The following is a 25,369-nucleotide window of genomic DNA, read 5'->3' on the forward strand; positions in this document are numbered from 1 at the left end:
TTGCAAAAATATTCATTGTTGTGAAGGTGGCTTCAGGGCGCCCAAGAAAGTCCAGCAAGCGCCAGGACCGTCTCCTAAAGTTGATTCAGCTGCGGGATCGGGGCACCACCAGTACAGAGCTTGGTCAGGAATGGCAGCAGGCAGGTGTGAGTACATCTGCACGCACAGTGAGGTGAAGACTTTTGGAGGATGGCCTGGTGTCAAGAAAGGCAGCAAAGAAGCCACTTCTCTGCAGGAAAAACATCAGGGACAGACTGATATTCTGCAAAAGGTACAGGGATTGGAAAGCTTGTCCGGAGAAGACAAGGTGAGCGCTACCATCAGTCCTGTGTCATGCCAACAGTAAAGCATCCTGAGACCATTCATGTGCGGGCTTGCTTCTCAGCCAAGGGAGTGGGCTCACTCACAATTTTGCCTAAGAACACAGCCATGAATAAAGAATGGTTCCAACACATCCTCCGAGAGCAACTTCTCCCAACCATCCAGGAACAGTTTGGCGACAAACAATGCCTTTTCCAGCATGATGGAGCACCTTGGCAAAAGTGATAACTAAGTGGCTCGGGGAACAAAACATCGATATTTTGGGTCCATGGCCAGGAAACTTTCCAGACCGTAATCCCATTGAGAATGTGGTCAATCCTCAAGAGGCAGGTGGACAAACAAAAACCCACAAGTTCTGACAAACTCCAAGCATTGATTATGCAAGAATGGGCTGCCATCAGTCAGGATGTGGCCCAGAAGGTAATTGACAGCATGCCAGGGCGGACTGCCGAGTTCTTGAAAAAGAAGGGTCAACACTGCAAATATTGACTCTTTGCATCAACTTCATGTAATTGTCAATTAAAGCCTTTGACACTTATGAAATGCTTGTAATTATACTTCAATATTCCATAGTAACATCTGACAAATATCTAAAGACACTGAGGCAGCAGACTTTGTGAAAATTAATGTGTCATTCTCAAAACTTTTGGCCACGACTGTACATATTACCTCGACACCGGTACCTCCTGTATATAGCTTCGCTATTGTTATTTTACTGCTGCTCTTTAATTATTTAAAATAGTTTTTTAAATGTATTTTCTTAACCGCATTGTTGGTCAAGGGCTGGTAAGTAATCATTTCACTGTAAGGTCTACCTACACCTGTTGTAGTCGGCGCATGTGACATAACATTTGATTTGATTTTGGCAACCATGGCTATGCCCCCATAGGATGATAATGCCCCCAGCTACAGGCCAAGAGTGGTCACTGAATGGTTTGATGAGAATGACAATTATATAAACCATATGCCATGGCTGTCTCAGTTACCAGATCGCAACCCAATTGAACACTTATGTGAGATTCTGGAGTGGCGCCTGAGACGGCGTTTTCCACCACCATCTACAGAGCTCCAATTGATGGAATTTATTTTGGAAGAATGGAGACGCATCCCTTCAGTAGCGTTTCAGACACTTGTAGAATCTATGCCAAGGTACATTGGAGCAGTTCTGGCTCGTGGTGGCCCAATACCCTATTAAGATACTTGGTTGGTGTTTCCTTTAGTTTGGCAGTTAGCTGTATATGCTACTGTTATCAGTTGTGAAAAAGTAGCTAAATGGCTTCCCTAATTTTAGCAATTTCCGTCTCTTGTATTCATTGGCTTGCAGAGGTCATTGACTGTTTGCCAGGGGGCAGAAGATATGTTGTTTCTCCACCATAATCCATCATCAAACTGTGCAGAGTTCTGTGCTTACTACCCCTGCATGGGCTTGTCTGTCTGCTAATGCCACCCAGACACCCCAACAGGTCATCCTGTAACAGTGGGGGCTGCAATCACATAGTACTGTGAAGTTGAAGTTCTTGATGATCTGATAAATGGTTGATTTAGGTGCAATCTTACTGGCAGCAATATCCTTGCCTGTGAAGCCCTTTTTGTGCAAAGCAATGATGACGGCACGTGTTTCCTTGCAGGTAACCTTGGTTGACAGAGGAATAACAATGATTCCAAGCACCACCCTCTTTTTGAAGCTTCCAGTCTGTTATTCGAACTCAATCAGCATGACAGAGTTATCTCCAGCCTTGTCCTCGTCAACACTCACACCTGTGTTAATGAGAGAATCACTGACATGATGTCAGTTGGTCCTTTTGTGGCAGGGCTGAAATGCAGTGGAAATGTTTTTTGGGGATTCAGTTCATTTGCATGGCAAAGAGGGACTTTGCAATTCATCTGATCACTCTTCATAACATTCTGGAGTATATGCAAATTGCCATCATACAACTGAGGCAGCAGACTTTGTGAAAATTAATATTTGTGTCATTCTCAAAACTTTTGGCCACGACTGTACATGTAGAGTTATTAAAGTGACTATGCATAGATAACAGAGAGTAGCAACAGCGTAGAAGGGGGCGGGGGCAATGCAAATAGTTTGGGTAGCCATTTGATTAGATGTTCAGGAGTCTTATGGCTTGGGGGTAGAAGCTGTTTTAGAAGCCTCTTGATCCTAGACTTGGCTCTCCGGTAACGCTTGCTGTGCGGTAACAGAGAGAACAGTCTATGACTAGGGTGGCTGTAGTCTTTGACAATTTTTAGGGCCTTCCTTTGACACCGCCTGGTATAGAGGTCCTGGATGGCAGGCAACTTGGCCCCGGTGATGTACTGGGCCGTACGCACTACCCTCTGTAGTGCCTTGCAGTCGAAGGCCGAGCAGTTGCCATACCAGGCAGGTGCAGCTGTAAAATCTTTTGAGGATCTGAGGACCCATGCCAAATCTTTTCAGTCTTCTGAGGGGGAAAAGGTTTTGTCGTGCCCTCTTCACGACTGTATTGGTGTGCTTGGACCATGTTAGTTTGTTGGTGATGTGGAAGCCAAGGACCTTGAAGTTCTCAACCTGCTCCACTACAGCCCCGTCGTGATGCGATGATAATTGCTTAATAAACTCAGGAAATCACACCTTTGTGAAAGCACCTGCTTTCAATATACTTTGTATTCCTCATTTATTCAAAACGTTCCATTATTTTGGCACTAACTTGTATATTCATTAGCATTACACTACACGTTAGCAACACATTGACCATAGAAATAGCTAGCAAGCTAGCATGAGTATGGGTAGTCTGATTAATCAGGCTGTAATACACAATTCATTGGTATATAGGCCTACACCCTGAAACATCTGTGTGCAAAATCATGTAAATGTTCCTTACAAACCAGAATGTTGAATAAAAATACATTTAAACTTACTCGTACCGGTTGTCAAGGCGGTTTTAGCCCAAAGGCCAGCAGATGGCGAGGCGATATTGAGTTGTTTCATTTTATTATCCAAACGCATTGTATGCAGCTGGCAATACATTCGTATCCTTCATGGACCCATTTGTACCTAAAAAAAAAAAAAAAATCATTTCAGGCCGCATAGGTTTCGATTTCCTCCTTAGCTTTATTTAATGGCTAAAAGGCAACAAAAACATTTGGAAAATATGTGTACTTTGGCAGATTAGGAGAATTATGTTAAGTTTAGGAAAAGGGTTAACTAATGCTAAATTTGTCCCTTGACGCAACTCAAACATATCTAGCTACAACCAGGTCTACCCTAAGAACAGTCTTGGTTTCCCATAATGCACTGTTGTGAAAGAAACATAACCCCTGGTCTGATCGTTTCAACCTGATTGTCTGAACATGATATGCAACACCCAGGATTAGCATATAGCCACTAGCATGGTGGTGGAAAATGGTGCTTCATAAGGAAAGCGTGGATATTTTCCCAGTTTTCTCCCCGCCTTCTCGCCATTTAAAAATGTTAAGTATGATATTGAAGCCTATGCAGCCTGAATGGAGAATGTTTTAGGCACCTACTGGTCCACAAGTGATAAGAATGTATTGCGTTTGGACGGTAAAATGAAACGACTCAATGTCGCCATCAGCCGGGCTAGTGCGGTTTGTACTTCTTGCTGCTCTAAATTTTAGACAAAATATCCACAGAAAAGTATTGTTTAGACTTTTGAAATATGGTATATGTGACTCGTTTCAGGAAACTAGGCATGTCAGGCGTCACTACTTCACAGGAGAGGCATTTGAATGTAAACAATTATTTGAGCAAAATGCATTTGGGGGCAGAAATGCCTTCTCGAAAATGTGAACTTCCATGTGGCTTAATAACAAACTTGTATGCCATCTGTAAATGCATTTATTTTTTACTTTTATTGTGAGCCTGAAATGGTGCCGTCCTGGATGGTTGCCGTTTTGCAAGCTCCGACCCAACTTTGTGATTATTTTGTTGTTTATTTTTACTCTATTTTCATGAAATGTATCCCCTTTTATTTCTTACAACCGACAAGAACTTTTGAACAACAGATCAGCAGTTACTTACCCCAATTCTGCCTTCTACTTCGACTCATCTGCCCTGGACTCTCTAATTCCAACCTAAAATTCAGGCTACCCAAAAGTAAACACCGGCGTTAGAGACAAGAGAGGGGGGATCCTGGTGAGATTAAGTAAACGCCGGTGTTAGAGACAAGAGAGGGGGGGTCCTGGTGAGATTAAGGCAAAAAAACAGTCACTTGATAATAAAATAGATCCCCTCCGATCGCGGATTTGCTACCGACTGGACTCTCGGAACTGCAATATTCTTTGCTTTTCAGAAACATGGCTCTCAGACAAGATAGCTATAGAACTCGATGGATTCTCCATTCACCTGGCAGACAGGAGGGGGGGGTTCATTTATTCCAGCGCGGTAGAAGTGTCGACCCACTGTTCACCAGTCTTGGAATACCTGATGGTCAAATGATGACCCCTTCTACTTCCCGAGGGAGTCCACCTCAGGACAATTAAAATACAAGCTGGCGCTTAACGAACTGTACACAGCTTTAAACAAGCAGAAAACCCCTTTAAGATTGTATTGGCAGACTACATCCAAAAAGGTGTATTGCCGCCATATACTTAGTTGGGTAAAAACAGATACAATCCCAACTTTTTCTTTTGAGGGGGGGTTAAAATCCGAAAATCAAATTTAAAGCTAATTTTTACCTTGGTGCCTAACCGAACCATACCTACCAGCTCTCTAAGTCGGGTAAACAATACTTATCTGAGAATATTTTGTCTCAAATTTCAAGCAGCCGGACAAACCACAGACAACCAGTATAGTACGTTTAAATAAATTTTACTCAACATTCTGTATTGTATACTCAGTGTATAACTACCGATTAATCTGACTAGAGTATGTATGAGCTGGCATTTGATAACCTTAGAATGTGGTAATCATAGCCATGAAAGTTGCCTTGTTAGGCAAGAGATTAGCTATTATGATTGTAAAACAGAGCAATAGGGTTTACAGAAAACATTGAATTGATCACAGGTAGCTATTATCTGAATAATGTGGCAAAGCATTACATACCAGAGACGTTCCTTGCCATGGTGGCCCCCCCCCATCTTTTTTTGTTACGCAATGAACTACTACGGTGTACCACATTAGGACAATCAGTACGCGATCCTGTAAAAAGTTCTTGCTCGCACACCTCATGAAACATCCTTTTGGTGTTTTACAGACATTTTGTTAATAAACTTGCATCATGGAAATAACTTCAGCCTGCATCTTATTTTATAGGCTAGTAATTATACAACAGAATTTCACTTAAGTAGTGCAAAGTTGTGCTTTATTCCAGTATATACCCTGGACTGGAGTCAGTGTTTTTCTTTAAAACATACAAATATACTTTTCTTTTAAAGAACAGTGTTTTTCTTTTTAACAAATGTAATAGGGTCAGCCTTCACTAAAGCACAAAATACAGAAGAAAAACACTTCTGCTTGTCAAGAATGACGGCAGCAGGTAGCCTAGTGGTTAGAGCGTTGGACTAGTAAGATCGAATCCCCGAGCTGACAAGGTAAAAATCTGTCGTTCTGCCCCTGAACAAGGCAGTTAACCTACTGTTCCTAGGCCGTCATTGAAAATAAGAATTTGTTCTTAACTGACTTGCCTAGTTAAATAAATAAAAGAATACATATAAAAGACGTACCGTACCGCATGAAAGAGCTGGTGAGTTATCAAAAGTACTCAAATGGACATAGTAAACCATGGCTAGGATTTGGTGTGAGTTTGCTTTCTCTTATGGTCCATTAGTCCAAAGCTGAGGCACATAGAATTCAGCTGATTCTGCTCTGAAAGCCAGACATTTGACCCCAATAATTGGAGGCATCAGATGGGGCTGGGGACATGCTCACCAACCAGCGTATACTGGCTCGGCATCACATGGGATCCCGTAGTATCGACCTTGCGGCCGCTCTTTGCGTAACAGAGGTTGTCGTACGAGGGAAAGCTCTCCGTCTGTGTCTCGCCTTCGACGCAACACCAGCAGGATGACGAAGAGTAGGGCCACTGGACCAGAGAAAATAAAGAAAACACATCAAAAGACTGTATGCAACAAGACTACAACGTTCACTTACTACTACTACTACTACTACTACTCTATTACTTCAGCATGATTTCTATTTCACTTTGTTTTTGCTACAAGATGTTTCCTCCTGATCAAATGACCTCTAAACAAGATAATTCAATCATATATTTGGATATTTGTACTTAGTAGTGCCCAGAAAATGCATACAATTTGTGCAATTAGAAGAAATAAACAAGGTTCATGTCAGTGAACAACTTTTCTCAAAGGGTCACAAAAAAAAAAGTTAATATGGGAAGCCAAGTATTTTGCTCACCTGACAAGGGTTTTCAACATCTAAGTGGTAGCCTAAAGTTCAAACCACTTTCCTTCCACTACACCAATATTTTAGACATGTTTCTTCAGACATACCTCCTCCTCCTATGACAAGTAGAGCAATGGTGACGGGGGCCAGCTCACACTCCTCCCCTGCCTTGCGAAAGAAGGTCTCCATGCAGTAACCTGGAGCAGTGCTGCCTTCAGGACAGAAGGCATCACCGGGGCACAGGATGGGGTTCACATCTGGACTCTGTGGAACAGATGAAGTGAGCCTTGGTCATTCAAGTTGGTCAGGAAATCCCTTAATGATACTTTCAGTATTGGAGGTGTTTACTGGAAGTAAGGGATGTGGTACTGACTGGGCAGTAGTGGTTTTCAGGGCAGAGGTTACAGGTCTCCTGGCCCCAGCGGATCTGGAAGAAGCCGCTGCTGCAGATTTGACACATACTCTGACGGGGAGCCTTGTGCATACCTGTCCAAAATCAAACATCTCATCGATACATCCTAATCAGATTACTCCACTAAAATGTCATCCATTTAAAACTGACTGAATCTCTGCTATTACAGTATTACTATTAACCATAAATTATACTGAACAAAAATATAACATGTAAAGTGTTGGTCCCATGTTTCATGAGCTGAAATAAAAGATCCCAGAAATGTTCCATACGCACAAGAAGCTTCTCTCAAATTTTGTGCACAAATGTATCCTTTGCCAAGATAAATCCATCCACCGGACAGGTGTGGCATATCAAGAAGCTGATTAAACAGCAACCCACAAAATGCTGATGCTCCAGATACTCAACTAGTCTAAAGGCCAGTTTTATTGCTTCTTTAATCAGAACACCAGTTTTTAGCTGTGCTAACATAATTGCAAAATAGTTTTCTAATGATCAATTAGCCTTTTAAAATGATAAACTTGGATTAGCTAACACAACGTGCCATTGGAACACATGAGTGATGGTTGCTGATAATGGGCCTCTGTACACCTATGTAGATATTCCTTTTTAATTTTTTAAAATGTTTTATCAAAAATCAGCCGTTTTCAGCTACAATAGTCATTCACAACATTAACCATGTCTACACTGTATTTCTGATCAATTTGATGTTATTTTAATGGACAAAAAAGTGTTTTTCTTTCAAAAACAAGGAAATTTCTAAGTGACCATCAACTAACGGTAGTGTAGGTGCACCTTGTGATGGGGACAATAAAAGGCCACTAAAAAAGTGCCACAGATGTCTCAAGTTGAGGGAGTGTGCAATTGACATGCTGACTGCAGGAATGTCCACCAGAGCTGTTGCCAGAGAATTGAATGTTCATTTCTCTACCATAAGCCCCATACAACATTGTTTTAGAGAATTGGCAGTACATCAAAGCGGCTTCACAACCACAGACCACGTGTAACCACGCCAGCCCAGGACCTCCACATCATGCTTATTCGCCTGTGGGATAGTCTGAGACCAGCCACCCGGACAGCTGATGAAACTGTGGGTTTGCACAACCGAAGAATTTCTGCACAAACTGTCAGAAATTGTCTCAGGGAAGCTCATTTACATGCTCGTCGTCTTCACCAGGGTCTTGAACTGACTGCAGTTTGGCCTCGTAACCAACTTCAGTGGGAAAATGCTAACATTCGATGGGAACTGGCGTGCTGGAGAAGTGTGCTCTTCATGGATGAATCCTGGTTTCAACTGTACAGGGCAGATGGCAGACAGTGTGTATGGCGTCATGTGGGCGACAGTTTGCTGATGTCAATGTTGTGTGCTCCATGGTGGCGGTGGGGTTATGGTATGGGCAGGCATAAGCTACGGACAACGAACACAATTGCATTTTATCAATGGCAATTTGAATGACGAGATCCTGAGGCCCATTGTTGTGCCATTAATCTGCCACAGTCACCTCGTGTTTCAGCATGATAATGCACAGCCCCATGTCGGAAGGATCTGTACACAATTCCTGGAAGCTGAAAATGTCCCAGTTCTTCAATGGCCTGCATACTCACCAGACAGGTCACCCATTGAGCATGTTTGGGATGCTCTGGACCGATGTGTACGACAGAGTGTTCCAGTTCCTGCCAATATCCAGCAACTTCGCACAGCCATTGAAGAGGAGTGGGACAACATTCCACAGGCCACAATCAACAGCCTGATCAACTCTATGCGAAGGAGATGTGTTGCGCTGCAGGAGGCAAATGGTGGTCACACCAGATACTGACTGGTTTTCTGGTCCAGGCCTCTACTTTTTAATGTATCTTGTTGCATGTTGCATTTATATGTTTTGTTCAGTGTAGATCATGCCTTCATTTAGTGTTTTGATAGATGTAATCAATGCAGTGCCAGATAACCCTTATGTGAATGGGTTAGGCTACATTGAATGGAACATTCTCACAAAAAACATTTGAAACATTCTCTTTAATATTTTAACACTGCATGCATTATAAATAACACAATTGATATTGTTGGCTGGCACTGGTAGTTACCTGGACGACAAGGTGTGCACTCCTTGGCAGCTGGCTGCAGAGACTCTGTACCAGCAGGACAGATCTGACACAGAGCACAACTGGAGGAGCTATGGGAGGGATGGCCACAAGGGTGCAATGAATGGGGAAGAACTTATTTACAAAATACTGTTTAATACAGCTGGCTATCACCACCCCATGTCTGATGACTGAACTATGAAATAATTTCTTCAATACCTACTACTAACCCAATTGTGTGTGTGTGTGTGTGTGTGTGTGTGTGTGTGTGTGTGTGTGTGTGTGTGTGTGTGTGTGTGTGTGTCCGGTTTTGGGAAGTAATATCAGTTGCATGAGATGAGAGCATGTGATGTTAGATCTGCAGACAAGCAACAGGGCCAGTCCCGCTGCAGTGCAAACCACACTAGTTAAGAAAACACAAATCTAAGGTGACAAAAGGGCCACTAACTTGCAGAACGTTCCCTGTTGACATGGACTGCACGATGTGGCATTTTGTTGTGATGTATAGAAACCTGAAAATAACACATTCCATTTAAAAAACAGATACATCCAATTTAATATTTCTAAAGAGTTAGATTACTTGAATGTGCATGACTGAAGCCCAGCTTTTATACAGTAGAGCTGATTGTTTTCGTCAGTTGTTACAAAATGTTTATTCACTCTTTTTTCTCTGCGTATAGGCATGGATGAACAAACAAACACACTATAATATAATAACAGTAATAGTAACAAGTAAGTCATTATTGCAATGATTATACAACAAGAACAGAAAAATATTGATATAAATACCTGGAGAACAGCTTCGGCAGGAGTCGGAGCCTGTGTTGTTGTTGTAGGAGCCTGGGGAGCAGGACTGACACATAAGGCTGCCGGTAAAACTGCAAGGTGAGATGGAGAACAGGAAGAGGGTCAATGCAACAGTGGTACACAGAATGTTTGTGAATCAACTATACCCTCAGTTGACAGAGACGTACTTGGTGTAAAAACCCTGGCTGCAGGGCTGACATCGTTGTTGTCCAGCAAGAGGCTGAAAGAACCCTCTGGAACATGGGAGGCAAGCCCCAGCGAACAGACACAGCCCTGGCTCATGGCAACAGGAACACAGCAGGGTGTCTGGGGAGACATCAGAAGGCTGTTATTGAACAGGTGGTGGTGTTTACAACACTTACCACCTTCATTTTACATTTGAGCCAAAGAAGCTTTCACTTAGTCTGTGGAGGTCAGACACATTTCAGGGGTCAAATAATACAGCAAAGCTACATACCAACAACACAACTCCTGTGTCCACTGTCCAAATCCACAAAAAATAGGTGTTACATGGGTAAAAACGACATTACAGTGCTGCATCAATTGGCTGTGCTGTGTTTCTACCTAATTTATAGGTTGTGGTGAGAAACAAAACTGAGTAATTATTTGGGTTACTGACAATGCTCTTAACTGCTAGGCTACCTGCTGCCCCGTCACTGAAACTAAGCATATTTCTGTCAGGCCAGTGTAAGTAAGGCTAGCAGGACATCTAGACTCACCATTGTCAGAGTAGGACCCTGGGACACAGGTCTCACAGGTGGAGGTGTTGAGGGCAGAGCAGCCTGGAGATGTGGTGCTGAGGATCATGGGTGTGGTCAAGGTCACATTCTCACTGACTGTGGTGGTCTCACTGACTCTGGTGGTCGCCGTCACATTCTCAATGAATGTGGTGTTCATCACAGCAGGAGCCATCGTGGGAGCCGTTGTCTGGCTCACCACCACACCTGTTATAACCAGACTTTTAGAGCAAATAGTTCTAGAAACGGGAAAACATTTATATTCCCAGCCTCTCTCTAAGTAGCAATGTGGTAGATAGACAAAGGCATACCCTGGAAATAGAGCAGATCATGACATGGGAAGCTGGATTTTCTGGAAACATAATGGGTCAATGACTAATTAGTACGGTTCAGAAGAAAAATGGTCATTGGAGATTGGTATTTGATGGCTTTGAAAGGACCAGAGATGAGAAGAAGGTACAAGCCCTGTTGAACATTTAATGCAGAACAGACAGGAACAGCATCAGCACACGGGTAACAACAACATTCAAACATTAATGCAGCAGTTGGGAAAGAAGCTGGGGAACTGACAATTATAGGGGAGGTAATAAACAGGTGATTGAGTCCAGGTGAGTCCAATAATCGCTGATGCACGTGACGAGGGAAAGGCAGGAGTGAGTAATGCTGGGGAGCATGGCGCCGTTGAGCAACAGGGAGGGGGAGCGGGAGCAGACGTGACAGGCTTAACACATTTCAGGAGGTCGTGTGACACCTACAGTGCCGTGAAAAAGTATTTGTCCGCTTTCTGGTTTCCTCTATGGCATAATGGGACCCATGTTGTCCAAAAGTTGAATCAAGTTCACCAAAAAGCACCTGGAAGATTATCAAGACTCTTGGAAGAATGTTGTATGGACAGAGATATCAAAAGTATAACTTTTTGGGTGACATGGGTCCCATTATGCCTGGCAAAAACCAAACACTGCTTTCCACATTAAGAACCTCATACCAATAGTTAAGCATGGTGGTGGTAGCCTGATGGTTTGGGGATGCTTTGCTGTCTCAGAACCTGGATGACTTGCCTTAATAGAAGGAACCATGAATTCTGCTCTGTATCAGAGAATTCTACAGGAGAATGTCAGGCCATCCGTCTGTGAGCTGAAGCTAAAGCGCAGTTGGGTCATGCAGCAAGACAATGACCCAAAACACACAATCAAGACTACATGAAAATGGCTAAAAAGCAACACATTTGAAGTTTTGGAATGGCTTAGTCAAAATCCAGACCTATTCCCAATTGAGATCTTGTGCCAGGGCTTGAAACAAGCAATTCATGCTTGAAAACCCACAAATGTTGCTGAGTTACAGCAGTTCTGCATGGAAGAGCGGGACAAAATTCCTCCATAGCGACGTGAGAGACTGATCAATAATTACAGGAAGTGTTTGGTTGGAGTCATTACAGCTAAAGGTGGCACAACCAGTTATTGCGTGTAAAGGGGCAATTACTTTTTCACAAATGAGCATTGGGTGTTGCATAACTTTGTTTATGAAATAAGTATGTCATTGTTGTTATTTGTCCACTCAGGTTCCCTTTATCTAATTATTAGGTTTTGGTTGAATATCCCAAAACATTCAGTATTAAAAAAAATATGCAAAAGTAGAGAAAATTAGAAAGGGAGCAAAAATTGTATTATCTTTCATTAGGCATCCACAGATTTCCACCCTTACTGTTTGAGGAAAATCCATCAGTAATAGGCCTTTTTGGCATATTCTCCAAATCCCTTTAGTTGTTTTTGTGGTCTTATAAATTGTAAAGCACGTTCTTTAAGCCTTGTTTCTAGTCAAAGAATGGCACAAAGTTCCAACATGAAAGATTTTACATGTCCACTTCCTCATTCCTTTGATACCTTACAATGATGCTGCCATTCTGAATCACACCCAACTGATTTATTTCACAATGTGGTAGCCAATGCTTCACAATAAGTATTTCAAAGTAAGTCTTCTTTGGGATATGTAGCTATTTGTGGACAGGTCAGACACCATAATATCTTGTCTCATTATCACATGCAGTTAACACAAGATATCATGGTGTCTGACCTGTCAGTGAGTTGGGGAAACAGAAGCGAGAGCAGCAGCAAACAGAGACCTTATTGTCGCAGTAATCACATTAGCCATGAGCTGAGCTGCTTTGCTAAGAGAAAGACACCATCAAGAATTACAATTATTCAAAACCAGGTCATATGATTTCCCCTGGTTTAAACTCCAAAATGCTCCGAGTTGGCCAGGGCCTTCTGTGTGTACTGTACATTATATTCTATTGAGTTTAGATTGCCAGAGCATTGGGAACTGCTTAGGTAATTTACAGTTTTGGTAAATGTGTTAACAGTGCACCTGAATGTACAGGGCTTGATGAATAAGATATAAAAATGTCTTCACATGACAAGTGGAATGTTAAACTTTTATAGCTGCATTTATACAACAATGTTGCAAAGCAGTGTGTAGTTTTGCATTGTCATTTATGAACGTTTTGAATCATATTCAATTAGTTATCACGTTTTGTAAAATATGTCAAATCAGAATTGTGATATCTGGTGTGGCTGTCTTGACAAAGTTTACAAACAAAAAGGTATCTACAGTGCCATTGGCACAAGTGGGTACCTCAAATAATCCCATGTAGAAAAATTGCCTTCAGTCAGATATCTAAAAACAGAGTGCTGCCTGCTAAAGCTAACGTTAATGTTAATTAGCTAAGACAACAACAAACCTTACCTAACAGACAGGCGGCAGCAATCGTAGACAAAACTCCCCAACATTCCATACTCCACATATTATCGGCACAAAAAAGTTAAGAATTTCATCTCTGACAGTTTAGGGTTCTTTCTTTTAGTGAAGTCCACAGTGAGTCGCTGGTTGCTTGTCGCCCTCATCAATGTCATATGACAAGACACAAATCATGTGATTTTACTTACGAGTTTTCGGTAACAACTGAATGCGCAACCGCAGAACACTAACCAGAAAATCAAGCTGGCCTTGATGTCTCCAGGCAAACTGAATTAAATCAATGAACACACACACACACACACACACACAATGCTTTAATTAAATTAGTTTTTTCCTAGGGGCAAACATTAGTGAAACTGTACTTCCTGAATTCGACTTTTCCCCACCCCATTCTCTTCAATGTGTGTTGCAAATCTCATACTATACAGGGGCCCAATTTATTTTATTTAACTAGGCAAAGTCAGTTAAAGAACAAATGTATATTTACAATGACGCCTCCCGGGGAACAGGCTCAACGTGCTAACCACTAGACTACCTGCCAACCCAATATCTGAACGAATAAATATTTATAAAAAAAGTTTTTTTTAACACACAGAAAGGGCTAAAAACAAATACTTTATTTATAAACAATACATATGGACAAACGAAATAGTTGCGTTTCTTTGAGCTCTCAAGAATGCTTTGGGTCACAACAGTGAAATGTAATCTAGATGGTCTAAACACAGGCATAACACACATTTACAACACAACTATTAGATGAAAATGTTGTACACAATACACTTTCATAGTGTACAGTGAGGCAATCGTACAACGGCGTGTATGATTGATTGGTTACATTCTCCTCCCTCAAATGTGTTAAACCCACATGTGGCCAGTAAAAAAAAATCCCATTTGTGCAAATTTAAGATATAAATGACAAGACCATTGAACCATAAATAAACAAAGAACATAGAACCAAACCATCAAGCAATGTGCAAAAAGCCCCAACAATCGGAATATGTTTAAGAGGAACACAGATTAGATGTAAATTTGATGATACTGCTGATGATTCAGTTTCTTCCTGCAGGTTGGACACGTCTGTGATTTGGCAAGTGAGTCACGTATGCATGTGTTGCAGAACAGGTGACCACACTGGGAGGAGACAAGCGTTCTCCCACCATCAATTATCTGAGGGGTGCGGCAGAAGCTTGTTTACAAGGTGCACACAATTAATGCTTCACACAACAGCCAGCCAGTATCCAGAGGCTTAACATCAAGGAAAAAGTGAAAGTCTGACTTACCTCTCCAAACACGTCCATACAGATGGGACAACTGATTGTTGTTGGGGTTGATCTGTGAACAACAGAATCCATGCATTTTAACAACACCTTTAGAGTCGGGATACAGTCACAATTGTCCAGGTTATAGTAAGGTAAGCAGGGTAGTCTGATCGGTCTCACCTGGCTGTGCTGCTGGGCTCAGGGGCAGTGGAGAGGGGGGCTGTCGCTGGACTGTCAGGAACAATAACAGCTGCCTCTTCTTCATCACTGCTCAGCACGTAACTTTCCCAGTCACGTCTTCGCTTTGGACCTTGTTTTGGACCCACAAAAGGCATTCAACACTAGCCTCAACTCAACATATAAATCACATTTCTAAATGATGATGATATTCAGTTAAAAACTCACCTTCATCTACAACCTGCAATGGACGACAAAGGCCAGGGAAATTGAGTCCATATGAAACAGCAAAAGAGAATATTAAAAATCACATACACCATGTGAAGTGACAATTAAATGCGATTGGCTACTTGCAGATTTGCACTCACCACTATTGAGTCATTGTTGTTGGTGAGGTCCACAAAAGATGATGGAAAAACCTGATGGGTCAAATCAACCATTTCCTCTTCCGCAACCAAGGGATCACCTGTCAAAGGGTCAGAGAAACAATCACACCTGCATACACAGACAAAAAAGCCTACTGGTATACGCCACTGTATTTATCTGAACAGTGACGCCTAAACTTAATTTGGCTCTATACGCCAGCATTCTGAATTTGAGATCAAAATGTTTCATATGAGGCGATAAATAAAAGGTGGCATCGTACTGAGGGTATTTTCATACATATCTGTTTACCGTTTAGAAATGAAAGCACTTTGTTGGATGCATTTGCAGTTTATTTTGGGTGTGTTCCGGATTCTGTTGTGCTCAATAGGAATTGAATGGTGAATGTATGTCATTTTGGAGTAAATTGTATTGTAATTAACAATACGATTCTGAACACTCCTACATTAAATGTGGATGCTACCATGATTACGGATAGTCCTGAATAATGAGTAATCACGGTAGCATCTACATTAAAGTATGAGTGTTCAAAAACTTATATTCTTATTTACAATAAGTGACTCCAAAACTATTCCCCATTCAGTTCCAATTGGGCAAAGCATAATCTGAAAGAGAACCAAGACAAACTGCAAATGCATCCAAAGAGTTTGTAGTCACAAGCTTGACAGTCATTGAGTACAAGGAATATGGGTTCAAAATCTTAACTATTGACTACTTCAATACACTATAAGCAAATTTGGCCAAATACATATTACTTCCTCAAATGGAGGGACTAGATATATAGTGCTTTCATTTCTAAAATCGGTAAATCATATGTATGAAAATTGTGCCAACAGAAATTGTATTTGAATTCCATAGTTTAGAATTTGTATTAGGATATTTAATTTATTATGTTTGAATTTGTAGTGCACAAATTGAATAATTGAATTCAGAAATTGAACTTGTATTTCATGATTAGAAACAGAAATGAATTAAATTTAGCATTGAATTGAATATTAAAATTCAATATTTATATATTAAAGTTTCAATATGGTAGATATTGCATTCACTGTCTACCAAGTTTACAAACTATCATTTCAGTTAATCAAAGTTTAATACATTCAACTTCTCATATGCATTCAGATTTTCAAATCCAGTTCTATAAATTCAGATTCAAAACCAGAGACAACATCCTGGTACTATGCCAGCCAGGAAAGGTAGAGGAGAACAGATCAAACTCTCTGTGGTAAACAGAAGCTTCTGGTGGTTTCTGAAGCAAATGTGGCATATTGCATTCATTTTCTTTCTATGAATTTGGCTCTAGTGTTTTTACTGTTTTGGCAATAAGCTATTATGACCACATTCCTCAAAGTGAGGACTCTGGAACATGGACATGCCTTCTGTTTCCACCTCTATGATTATCACAGGCCGTGCAGAACACGTTAGAAGGGAGAATCACCATTTTTTATTCGGTCTCTAAGAATATAGACTGAACAAAAATAGAAACGCAATATGCAACAATTAAGGATTTTACTGAGTTACAGTTAATTTAAGGAAATCAGTCAATTGAAAATAATGAATTAGGCCCAAATCTAAATCGATTTCACATGACTGGGCAGGGGCGCAGCCGTGGGTGGGCCTGGGAGGGCATAGGCCCACCCACTGGGGAGCCAAGCCCAGCCAATCAGAATGAGTTTTCCCCCCCAAAAAAGGGCTTTATTACAGACATAAATACTCCTCGGTTTTATCAGCTGTCCGGGTGGCCCGTCTTAGATGATCCTGCAGGTGAAGAAGCCTGGGTGTGGAGGTCCTAGACTGGCGTGGTTACACGTGGTCTGCGGTTGGACATACTGCCAAATTCTTTAAAACAAAAGCTTACGGTAGAGAAATTAACATTAAATTCTCTGGCGACAGCTCTGGTGGACATTCCTGCAGTCAGCATGCCAGTGTGTACCCTCAAAATAAGAGATCTGTGGCATTGTGTTGTGACAACTGCGCATTTAAGAGTGGCCCTTTATTGTCCTCAGCACAAGGTGTACCTGTGTAATGATCATGCTGTTTAATCACCTTTTTGATTTGCCACACATTTCAGGTGGATGGATTATCTTGGCAAAGGATCAATGCTCACTAACAGGGACTTAAACAAATTTGTTCACAAAATTTGAGCGAACCTTTGTGCGTATGGAACATTTCTGGGATCTTTTATTTCAGCTCATGAAACATGGGACCAACACTTAACATGCTGCGTTTATATTTTTGTTCAGTATAGTTGAAAAGCCCTGTCACAGCCCTTCTTAGGATAACCTTTACACTCCCTATTTAAATATTGTGGCTGACTGGGTTCGAACCAGGTCTCTTGCATGTCACAAGACTGTTAGCCCACTTAGCTAAAGCCTATAGGGATAAGTTCAGGAAGTTTATGTAAAGGACGACAAGCTGTTTGCTTATAGAGTACCGCTTCCCCCTCATTCAGCTGATATCGAGAATTGAATTCAGGATCTCTGCCTTGGAACCACGTGACCGCCCTCCTAAAGATTTCCAACCAGGGCATTTCTCAATAAAAAAGTATGATCACATTTATAGCCGTTGTGTTTCATAGCTGGTAATTGAATTGCAAAGTCAAAGACCTACGCAAACTGCTAGGGAAGAGAAGATAACGCTTCTACAAGTCAAACAATCTCACAGGCACAAACATGACTTGAGTCGCACAACAACGGTAACCTCCTGCCCTTACAAGCAGCAGATGAACATTTGTCTCATCTGTGATATTTTAGTTAAGACTCAGGTCACAAAAAAATGTAATTATTCAATATACCATAGGAATACATTTACTGTTTTAGAAACATTACAAAGAATGCTCAGACTTGAGTTTGTGTAATTTTGAAATATTTTGGCTGGTAAATCTGAGTGGCTGGTGGACCAAAAATGTATTGTATGCCCTGGACTCTAACCCACCGCACTATTGAAAAGGGCCTTATTCAATTGCGCAAGGGAGGACACTTCAGGCTGATGGTTGAGTTTCACAGATCCCCATCTGCGACATTCACCCCCCAACAACTCCAGTGGTTGAGCTGAGCGCAACTGTAGATCCGAGTCCAGTGGCACCACTGTAAAGGAGACTCAAACTCAGGATTTATGCCTCAAATACACGTGACTGCCCTCCTGAAGCATTCCAGCCTATCGCACTACTAAAAGAGTCACAGATCCCTATCTGCTATACTAATACAAATCTTCACGATCCAGCAAGGTTACTCAGCAAAAGAGCGTGGTTTGGTGATCCATGCTTATGTGATGAGCAACCTGAAGGCATAGTTTCAAGTCTTTGGTAAAGTTAGTAATTATAAGGGTAACATGTGACTGACTGGGTTAATATAGAATGCCGTTTGGGTCTTTGGGTCTCGTCAAATAACACTGACGAGTCAAATAAGCTTGTTGACCAATCATGACTTAAATATGACTGCACGTCACAATTTAATTTAACACCTTCATAAAAAAATGTATGTAATTATTACACATTGATAACACCATCACTTGTATTTCATGTCACAACGATTCATCGATAAGTATGCTATGATGCTGGTAAAGTTTTGTCCCGTGCACCTGCCCTTCCCCAAGCTCTGTCTGGACAGTGCTGGTCATATAAAAGCTAGCTAGCTGATGTATGCAAACAATGTTCTTCCCAAAAAACATAGCAAAACGACAATCTGTTTCAGTAGCTATAGTTAGCTAGCTAACATCTAAAATACAGCTAATTTATAAAGAAAGTTATTTGATTAATGGTGGTCGGCCCCATCTGTGTGAAGCTATCAAAAGTAAATGTAATTGCAAAAATATACTAAAGTAAAAATTATTTCATTCATTATATTTAGCAAACCAGACGGCACTATTTTATTTTATTTATTTTTTGGATTTACGAGTAGCCCACTCCAACATAATTTACAAACAAAGCACTTGTGTTTAGTGAGTCTGGGATGGCCAGGGATGTTCTCGTGTGTGAATTGGACCAGTTTCCTACTTTTTGGTGTCAGGGAAAATGTATGGAGTAAAAAGTACATTATTTTCTTTAGGAATGTAGTGAATTAAAAGTTGTCAAAAATATAAATAGTAAAGTACAGACTCCCCAAAAAACTATTTAAGTAGTACTTTAAAGTATTTTTACTTAAATACTTTACACCACTGCTGATAACTGAGGAGGACGTTGGGGAAAAAAGCACTTGGGTACTGAGTAGATTGATACTCCATTTCTTTGATCCCCAATCCTTAGGTTAAATTGTACAGTGCAAAATGAATGTCAATATGCACAATAGGCAGACTGGGGAGGTGATATCACACAGTCACAATCCCACGATAACAGCTACAATGCTAATATTTGCGTTAACTCTTCAGTTGTGTTCTGTGGGTGTCAACGAGTAGACCGATACTGTTATGGGTGTAAGATGGCACAGTGATGCCATCTGTTGGTAAATGTTCATTACTGCAACTCTTGTGTTTTACCGGGGTGCTTGAGATACCCGGAGGTGTTGTCATGTACTGAACAAGACTGGTTACTCGCATCAATGCCTCTGTCTCGTCATTTAACATTCAAACAGATACCCCATTTCATTGCTCCACATTCCAACATTATCTAGTCTAAACATTATCAAGTCTAATGATTCCAATTGTAACCTTCTGCGTCACTTTCAAATAGGTACTTTTATTTTGAAAGCGAACCGCAAATTCAACTATTGTGGCTAGCTTCACAACACATAACCCTGTCCGGTCAAGAATCCAGATGAAGCTAGCTGGCTGCTTATAATGTTAGCTTTGGGCAACAGGGTTAAGTAGCTGGCTAGTTATTTTCATGAACTGAAGTTCAATTTCAATAGGCGAACAAGTGGCTACCTAGCTAATACTTACAAGGATTCCTAACAAGTTGTATTCTGCGCATGTGAGAAATAAAATTTGATTTGAAATCATTGCTAAGAATAGTGAAAATGACTGCAGTTTCTACTGGTCATGGTTTTCAGGCTGGTTGCATTGGTGCTAGCTAGCTACTAAGCCAAAGTTAGCTAGCTACACAGAAGTTTCTAGTAAACATCTGTATCAAAAGATATTTGCATTTTTTTATTATCCTGATCTTATTTCAAATGCTCACACAGACATTTTCCCATTCGGTCGAACAAAATGCCTTATTGCCAACGCGGTATCGTAAACATCGTTCGTGGCCGGTGTATTCTCGTTTGCAGACTTTTTTTTGTACAGCTTTGACAGTGGTATTGATCGTAGTTGTGGCGCTTGGCTTTCATGTGCAAATTCAGCACATACAACATTATATAATATAAGTGTTATTTGATGTGTGATATTAAAAGCGGCAGTGTTATTTGACGTATCTTTTTTGACACGCAAAGACCCAAACGGCGTTACATAGGTTAAGACTGTTAACCTGCCAAGCTAAAGCCTAGGCATGGGTCCTGTGACTTGGATGGGTCTCTTCAATGAGAAGGTCAAAGGGTGGGGGAAATGTGACCGACGTGGCTCTTTTAATGAGTAGCCTTGCTGGAGACATGAAGACTTGTTAGCTTCCTGAGCTCCTCTCGATGGATTTTAGCTAGGTGGGCTAGCAGTCATGACATGCAGGAGACCTGGCTCAAACCCTCGATCCTAACTAGTCTCCCAGTCCCTGGCGCTGAAAAACATCCTCAGTATGTTGCTGCCACCACCATGCTTCACTGTAGGAATGGTGCCAGGTTGCCTCCAGACGTGACACTTGGCATTCAGGCCAAAGAGTTCAATCTTGGTTTCATCAGACCAGAGAATCTTGTTTCTCATGGTCAGAGTCCTTCAGGTGCCTTTAGACAAACTCCAAGCGGGCTGTCATGTGCCTTTTACTGAGGAGTGGCTTCCGTCTGGCCACTCTACCATAAAGGCCTGATTAGTGGAGTGCTGCAGAGATGGTTGTCCTTCTGGAAGGTTCTTTATGTCTACAGAGGAACTCCGGAGCACTGTCAGAGTGATCCTGGGTTCTTGGTAACCTGCCTGACCAAGACCCTTCTCCCAGATTGCTCAGTTTGGCCAGGCGGCCAGCTCTAGGAAGAGTCTTGGTGGTTCCAAACATCTTCCATTTCAGAATGATGGAAGCCACTGGTTTCTTGGGGACCTTCAATGGTGCAGACATTTTTTTGGTACCCTTCCCCAGATCTGTGCCTCAACACAATCCTGTCTCAGCGCTCTACGGACAATTCCTTTGACTTCATGGCTTGGTTTTTGCTCTGACATGCACCGTCAACTGTGGGACCTTTATATAGACAGGTGTTTGCCTTTCCAGGTGGACTCCAATCAAGTTGTAGAAATCTCAAGGATGATCAATTGAAACAAGATGCACCTGAGCTCAATTTCGAGTCTCCCAGCAAAGGGTCTGAAAACGTATGTAAATAAAGGAATTTGTTTTTACATTTTAATAAATGTGCTACATTTTCTAAAAACCTGTTTTCACTTTGTCATTATGGGGTATTGTGTGTAGATTGATGAGAAAATGGTTTTATTTCATCCATTTTAGAATAAGGCTGTAATGTAAGAAAATGTGGAAAAAAGTCAAGGTCTAAATACTTTTGAATGCATCTGAGAAGATGAATACATGAAACTTTGAGTAACTTAAATGACAATTTGTAAACTTGATACATACAATGAATGCAATATCTATCATATTGAAACTGAATATATAAATATTGAATTTGAAAACGGAATTCAATATTCATTCAATTTCAAATAATGAAATAGAAGTTTTATTTATTCAATTATACAATTTGAGCATAAATTCAAAAGTATAGAATTCAAAATTCTATATCTTAACACAAACTCAAAATTATGGAATTCAAATAAAAATCTCTGTTGGCACTAAATTCACCCCATAGAAAATACCCTCAAATATAAAAGGTGACAATGTACTGTCACATATGAAACATTTGATCTCAAAATCCAAAATGCTTGAATATATACAGTACCAGTCAAGTCTGGACACACCTACTCATTCAAGGCTTCTTTGTTTTTTACTATTTTCTACATTGTAGAATAATAGTGAAGACATCAAAACTATGAAATAACACATGGAATAGAATAATGTAGCAGATTCTTCAAAGTACCTTTGCACACTCTTGGCATTCTCTCAATCAGCTTCATGAGGTAGTCACCTGGAATGCATTTCAATTAACAGGTGTGGCTTGTTAAGTTAGAGAGAAATTCCACAAATTATCTTAATGCGTTTGAGCCAATCACTTGTTTTGACAAGGTAGGGGTGGTATACAGAAGATAGCCCTATTTGGTAAAAGACCAAGTCCATATTATGGCAAGAGCAGCTCAAATAGAGAAACGACAGTCCATCATTACTTTAAGACATGAATGTCAGTAAATGCAGAAAATGTCAAAACTTTGAAAGTTTCTTAAAATGCAGTTGCAAAAACCATCAAGCGCTATGATGAAACTGGCTCTCATGAGGACCACCACAGGAAAGGAAGACCCTGAGTTACCTCTGCTGCAGAGGATACGTTCATTAGAGTTACCAGCCTTAGAAATTGGAGCCCAAATAAATGCTTCAGAGTTCAAGTAACAGACATCTCAACATTAACTGTTCAGAGGAGAATGTGTGAAATCAGGCCTTCATGGTCGAATTGCTGAAAAGAAACCACTACTAAAAAGGACACCAATAATAAGAGACATGCTTGGGCCAAGAAACATGAGCAATGGACATTAGACCAGTGGAACACTTCAGATTTTTGGTTCCAACCGCCGAGTAGGTGTAGGTGAACGGATTATCTCTGCATGTGCAGTTCCTACCAGGAAGCATGGAGGTGGTGGTGTGGGGGTGCTTTGCTGGTGACACCATCAGTGATTTACTTAGAATTCAATGCACACTTAACACACATGGCTACCACAGCATTCTGCAACGATACACCATCCCATCTGGTTTGCGTTTAGTGGGACTATCATTTGTTTTTCAACAGAACAATGACCCAAAACACACCTCCGGGCTCTAAGGGCTATTTGACCAATAAAAAGAGCGATGGTGTTGCATCAGATGATCTGGCCTCCACAATCACCTGACCTCAACCCAATTGAGATGGTCTGGGATGAGTTGGACCGCAGAGTGAAGGAAAAGCAGCCAACAAGTACTCAGCATATGTGGGAACTACTTCAAGGTGGTTGCAAAAGCATTCCCCATGAAGCTGGTTGAGAGAATGCCAAGAGTGTGCAACGCTGCCATCAAGGCAAAGGGTGGCTACTTTGAAGAATATAAAATATTTTTGCTTACTACATGATTCCATGTTATTTCATAGTTTACATGTCTTCACTATTATTCTACAATGTAGAAAATAGTAAAAATAAAGAAAAACCCTGGAATGAGTAGTTGTGTCCAAACTTTTAACTGGTACTGTATTTAAAATAAAAAAATAATAGATTCACTGTCCAAATACTTATGGAGAGGAGTATATATGGGCCTTTACTCACTGCTCTCCTGCACCTCTATGGTCTCAAGGTGTGACGTGTTGCTGCTGTCTGCTGTGCCTTCATTTGTATTGTTGGAGCATCTGGTATCAGGGATCTCTATTCTATCTTGCTCAGCCTGGACGCATATGGGTAGGGTACAGTCAAGCAACAGAAGAGTGTAAACACATATCAGTAGATAAAGGGAGAGGAAAGAGGTGTTTGTCTGATTAATAGGGAACGAGTACAGACTTACCTCACTCATGTTGTCACTGCAAAATAAATAAATGGCACACACTGAGGATGTAACAACATTATAGACAGCCTATACTTCCTGCAACAATAATAGCAGATAATGGAACTTGAACTTACAATCGACATAACTAAAGTAGCTAAAACCACAGGTAACTGCCAAAATAAAACAAACACAAACATAACATGCGTTGGGCCACCACAAGCCAGAACAGCTTCAATGCACCTTGGCATATCTACAAGTGTCTGGAACTCTATTGGAGGGATGCGACACTATTCTTCTATGAGAAATTCCATCATTTGGCGTGTTGTTGATGGTGGTGTAAAAAGCTCTCAGGTGCCGCTCCAGAATCTCCCATAGGTGTTCAAATTGGTTGAGATCTGGTGACTGAAATGGCCATGGCATACGGTTTACATCGTTTTCATGCTCATCAAATCATTCAGTGATGGGGGAATTGTCATGCATAGTAGCCAAAAATTGCGAAAATAATGGCTTGCCCAGCATTTTACATCCCATCACACATACTCACATACATATTTATACTCCGCACCGACATTGCTCTGGCAAATATTTCTATATTTCCATTATTTTACTTGTAGATTTGTGTATTGTTAGATATTACTATAAGTGTTTTGCTACAGCCGCAATAACATCTGCTAAATATGTGTAACGTTATGCGACCAATAAAACGTTATTTTTATACATGACCCTAAGCACGGTGGGATGTTAATTGCTTAATTAAATCAGAAATCAATATACTTTGGTATCCCTCATTTACTCGGTTTTTCCATTATTTGGGCAGTTACCTGTATCTTCCATTAACGTAGTTAGTAACAATTGATTAATAAGTTAACTAGCAAGCTCGTTAGTTAACTTACTAATCAATTGTTGTTACGAACTACGTTTGCTAACTAACGTTCGCTAACGGACGTGTTTATATTTTTCCCTCGCTGGCCAAGTTAAAGAAAAACAGGCAAACTGTTAGCTAACGTTAACTAGCTAATTTGTTTAAAAAGCAGCCATGTATGAAATAGTATTTTAACATTCGTACATAAAAAGAAAGATACCAAGCTAATGTATATGTTGGTTGTTACCTTTCTGACAGCTGACAGATACTTTCGGGTTCAAACCTGGATGAACTGCAGTAGTGTCGCTGCTGTGCATATGTGAGTAGCTCACTGTCAGCAGTGACTTTTCATAGCATGTTAGGATAATTAACGTAACGTTAGCAGGTTGAAATAATTAGAGTAAACTAAAATGCAAAAATTCTCCCAAACGCGAGTCGAATGGGTATGTAAATTTTGCATCGAAATTAGACATGACCGCGTTCAAGAGCATCAAAACCGGGAATGATGTATCATGGGTAATTTGTGACTGACTGACTGATCTTCAAATAACATTCAGAGTGAT

The 25,369-nt window shown here is 40.9% G+C and overlaps 2 protein-coding genes across 3 annotated transcripts; both read right to left on the reverse strand.

The window, feature by feature from the left end:
• Nucleotides 1–5,112: 5,112 nt before the first annotated feature.
• On the reverse strand, nt 5,113–13,622 carry si:dkey-21a6.5 (sushi, von Willebrand factor type A, EGF and pentraxin domain-containing protein 1). Of its 2 annotated transcripts, none has more exons than XM_021584936.2 (9): nt 13,439–13,622; nt 10,679–10,903; nt 10,127–10,265; nt 9,942–10,030; nt 9,601–9,664; nt 9,156–9,244; nt 7,035–7,147; nt 6,769–6,925; nt 5,113–6,341 (listed from the first exon to the last, which is right to left on the reverse strand). In XM_021584936.2, exons 1-9 carry the CDS (start codon nt 13,494–13,496, stop codon nt 6,184–6,186), a joined length of 1,092 nt encoding a protein of 363 aa, XP_021440611.2. In that variant the 5' UTR covers nt 13,497–13,622; the 3' UTR covers nt 5,113–6,183. The 2 variants fall into 2 exon arrangements, with proteins under 2 accessions (XP_021440611.2, XP_021440612.2); XM_021584937.2 differs by lacking the exon at nt 13,439–13,622 and adding an exon at nt 11,008–11,466.
• Nucleotides 13,623–14,046: 424 nt separating this feature from the next.
• LOC110505611 (E3 ubiquitin-protein ligase RNF4) lies at nt 14,047–25,326 on the reverse strand. Its single transcript, XM_021584938.2, has 8 exons — nt 25,054–25,326; nt 23,963–23,978; nt 23,731–23,845; nt 15,255–15,352; nt 15,115–15,127; nt 14,890–15,019; nt 14,731–14,782; nt 14,047–14,617 (listed from the first exon to the last, which is right to left on the reverse strand). Exons 2-8 carry the CDS (start codon nt 23,969–23,971, stop codon nt 14,468–14,470), a joined length of 567 nt encoding a protein of 188 aa, XP_021440613.2. The 5' UTR covers nt 23,972–23,978; nt 25,054–25,326; the 3' UTR covers nt 14,047–14,467.
• Nucleotides 25,327–25,369: the final 43 nt, after the last annotated feature.

The sequence above is a fragment of the Oncorhynchus mykiss genome, chromosome 25 (genome assembly GCF_013265735.2).
Source record: "Oncorhynchus mykiss isolate Arlee chromosome 25, USDA_OmykA_1.1, whole genome shotgun sequence".
Classification (NCBI taxonomy): domain Eukaryota; kingdom Metazoa; phylum Chordata; class Actinopteri; order Salmoniformes; family Salmonidae; genus Oncorhynchus; species Oncorhynchus mykiss.